At 55.7% G+C, this 3108-nt stretch overlaps 2 protein-coding genes across 2 annotated transcripts in view; one reads left to right on the plus strand and one right to left on the minus strand.

Annotated features, from left to right (window-relative positions):
• Positions 1 to 1508, plus strand: part of PLEKHH3 (pleckstrin homology domain containing, family H (with MyTH4 domain) member 3) — a 7666-nt gene extending 6158 nt beyond the window's left edge. Inside the window, exons 10-12 of the mRNA XM_010843099.1 lie at positions 5 to 112; positions 403 to 594; positions 1132 to 1508. Coding sequence (XP_010841401.1) covers positions 5 to 112; positions 403 to 594; positions 1132 to 1305 — 474 coding nt within the window. The 3' untranslated portion in view covers positions 1306 to 1508. The remainder of the gene's footprint in view (positions 1 to 4; positions 113 to 402; positions 595 to 1131) is intronic.
• Positions 1451 to 3108, minus strand: part of LOC104990782 (tubulin gamma-2 chain-like) — a 6117-nt gene continuing 4459 nt past the window's right edge. The window contains exons 10-11 of the mRNA XM_010843100.1: positions 2959 to 3102; positions 1451 to 2837 (exon numbers count right to left, since the gene is read on the minus strand). Coding sequence (XP_010841402.1) covers positions 2640 to 2837; positions 2959 to 3102 — 342 coding nt within the window. The 3' untranslated portion in view covers positions 1451 to 2639. The remainder of the gene's footprint in view (positions 2838 to 2958; positions 3103 to 3108) is intronic.

A 3108-nucleotide genomic window follows, 5' to 3' on the forward strand; every position in this document is an offset into this window, starting at 1 on the left:
GAAGCGGCTACGGGGCATGGGCCGAGCTGAGGCCATGGCTGCCTACCTGGCTCTGGCGGCGCAGTGTCCAGGGTTCGGCGCTGCTCGGTATGACGTTCTGGAGCTGAGCACGGTGAGGGGGAGAAGGGAGAGGGGGACTCTGGTGGCCCAAGCCCCACACCTTTGCCCCAGAGCCACAGGCCCCCGTTGTGGGTCACTGCACTCCCTACACCCAGCACAGCTGCCCATCTCAAAGCCCAGGAATCACTGTCCCTGAGGCCCTCACTCTCAGGAGCTGTGGATCATGTGGGGGGTGGGAGGGACCAGGAAACCTCTTGCTCACAGCCATCTCCCTCCACCAAAAATAAGGCAGCAGGGTCCCCCCTTTCCACCCTGACTCTGCCTGTCTGTCCACATCCACAGGAGCCTGGTGGGGGCGCTCCACAGAAGCTATGCCTGGGCCTGGGAGCCAAGGCCATGTCCCTCTCGCGGCCGGGTGAGACAGAGCCCATCCACAGCGTCAGCTATGGCCGTGTGGCCGCCTGCCAGCTAATGGGTCCCCACACCCTGGCCTTGAGGGTGGGAGAGAGCCAGCTCCTCCTGCAGAGTCCCCAGGTGAGTGGGAAGAGGGTGTAGAAGGAGGAAGGGAGGGAGAGGGTGTTAAACATTTATGAAACATTGAGCATGGGTCAGGTGCAGCCCTAGACCTTAGGGATCCCACAGTGATCAAAGACAAACTCAAGGAGCTTACGTTAGTACTGGCCATCAGACACGAAACAAGGAATCAAAGACTGTTAAAGACAGTGACAAATGCTATGAAGGCAAGGGTAGTCAGACAGGAAGTGACTGGAGGGGATCAGAGCATTAGGTAGGATGGTCAGGAAAAGCTACTCAACAACACCCAAAGGAGATCCTGGGACACAGCTTTCCAGGCAGAGGGACCTGCAAGTGCAAAGGTCCTGAGATGAGACTCGCCTTAGGATAACAGAGGAGCAGAAGTGTGATAGGCACAGAATGAGGGAGAGAGGTGATGAGGAAGGAAAGGTTGAGGAGGGCAGCTCACATAAGGCCTTGGGAAGGAGCCTGGGGGGAGGATGAGACAAAGGAGAACTCATTGGCCCCTTTTGTACTCTGACCTCTGTCCTCTCTTAGGTGGAAGAGATCGTGCAGCTGGTGAATGCCTACTTGGCCAACCCCTCCCCCGAGAGGCCCAGCAGCAGCCCTCCTCCATGCCAAGACCTGCCAGACACCTCCCCTCCCAGCCAGCACCCGGGTCTGGACGAGCCCCAGGGACAGTCGGGCTGTTTGGGGCAGCTGCAGGACTGAGCTTGCCAAGAGGTCACGACCTCCCTCTTGCCTCCAGCCTGGATCTGGACTACTCTGAGACTTCAGGGAACCATGGACCCTTTTGGCCCTGCAGGGACAGGGCATACCCCACACGCAAGGGCTGCAATGGGTGCAGACAATTTTCTAGTTTGTTTCTTAATTTATTTGTAGAAGAGAAGCAAAAAAAAAAAATCCTTATTTACACAAACCCTTCCTGTAGGAGTGTTGTCAGTGGGACAAGTTGGAGCCCCAGAGCTCAGAGCTCCACCCCCAGGGACGCCCACACTCCCAGGCTTTTACCAGCACTGAGAGGAGTCTGAACACCGCAGGGCTCCACCCTCCTTGACCTTCTAGATTTAACCTCCTCGTGGCCAGTATGCTTGCCCTTGGCAAGCAAGTGGGTGGGGCAGGCAAGAGGGCAGTTTTGGAAGCTGGCAATTACTCATCCTTCTTCCATTGAGTGGCATGGGGGTGGCCTCTTGGCGTCCCTGAGGCCCAAGGACAGTGAGTCACCAGGACTGGCACTACCCAGTCCTACCCTGGTGTCCAGCTTCTGGGTCTTAGTTGGGACCATCTTTAATGTGCCTACTGCTTTGGGCCTGGAACAGAAGAAGCCTGGAGCAGGATCAGACCCAAGAACTTCTCTGGCACAGACAATGCATTGATCGGGATGGGCTCAGCTTTACTCCTGAGCTCTGTTACTGCTTTATCAGATCAAGCTGAATTGGGTTAACTCCTGAGGATCTAAATGCCTTGGGCCTGGGAATCCAGAGTCTTGGCTTTCTTGACTTGCTCAGAATGCTGCAAGCCTTCTTTTAGCAGCCTCCACAGCCTCTGCCCTGAGTGGAGGAGGCTGGGGCAATATGGGCAATGTAGATCCACCCTCGGGCAGGACCTTAGACACAGAGGAGACAGCAGACATCAGTAACGCTGGCTCCAGTCAAACAGCCTGGTTCTAGGCAGGGATGCTCATGGAAACAATGGACACACGGACTGGGACTACCTGGTAAGACTAGAGCAGGTAAAGCCTACCCTACCAACACATGCCTGGGAACTGTGAGGCACCACGGAGATCCTTTCATTGTCCCCCGTATTCGCCTACCAAGGCCTGACAGCTATTCACAGACCAAGGCCTGACTATATTCACAACTAAGCTTTATTACTTTATTAGAGCTAAATAAGCATATCAAGGGTGAAGGCGTCAAAAGGAAGAAGCAAGGCCCACTCTTGGGTTGGAGAAAAATCTAGAACCTTGTTGGTGAGGGGATTTTGGACCAGAGGAATCAAGTATGATGGGACTGTGCTTACTGTCCAGAGGGTGCAGTACGGAGGACTCACTGCTCCTGGGTGCCCCAGGAGATGTAGTCTGGTCGAGTGGCTGCGTGGTACTCATCAATCAGCTCCTGTACAACCTCCCTGGACCTGTCCAGCTCGTCAAAGTTATCCTTAAAGATGTCCTCCTTCCGGAACTGCTCCAGGAAGGCCTCCCGCTTCCGCAGCTTGTCGTACTGCTGGCAGGAACTTTCAAAGAGCTGAAAAAGATAAAAATCTCCAGGATGGGAGCCAGGATGAGACAGGGGGTTGGACTGGATCTGGGGGAGAATGATGAAGGTGGAAAAGAGGGGCCAAAGCAGACCAGGCAGCCAGGCTCACCGAGGAGATGCTGGTGTGGTTGGCCATCATGAGCCCACTGACCCTGTGGGCAGAAGGCAGGTAGGGCGACTTCCTGGACAGGGCCACCTGGATGCTGGCGGGGCCCCAGGGGATGAAGTTGGCCAGCTTCCGTTCCCGGATCCTCTGCAG

Source organism: Bison bison, unplaced genomic scaffold (assembly GCF_000754665.1).
Source record: "Bison bison bison isolate TAMUID 2011002044 unplaced genomic scaffold, Bison_UMD1.0 scf7180017864180, whole genome shotgun sequence".
NCBI classification, from domain to species: domain Eukaryota; kingdom Metazoa; phylum Chordata; class Mammalia; order Artiodactyla; family Bovidae; genus Bison; species Bison bison.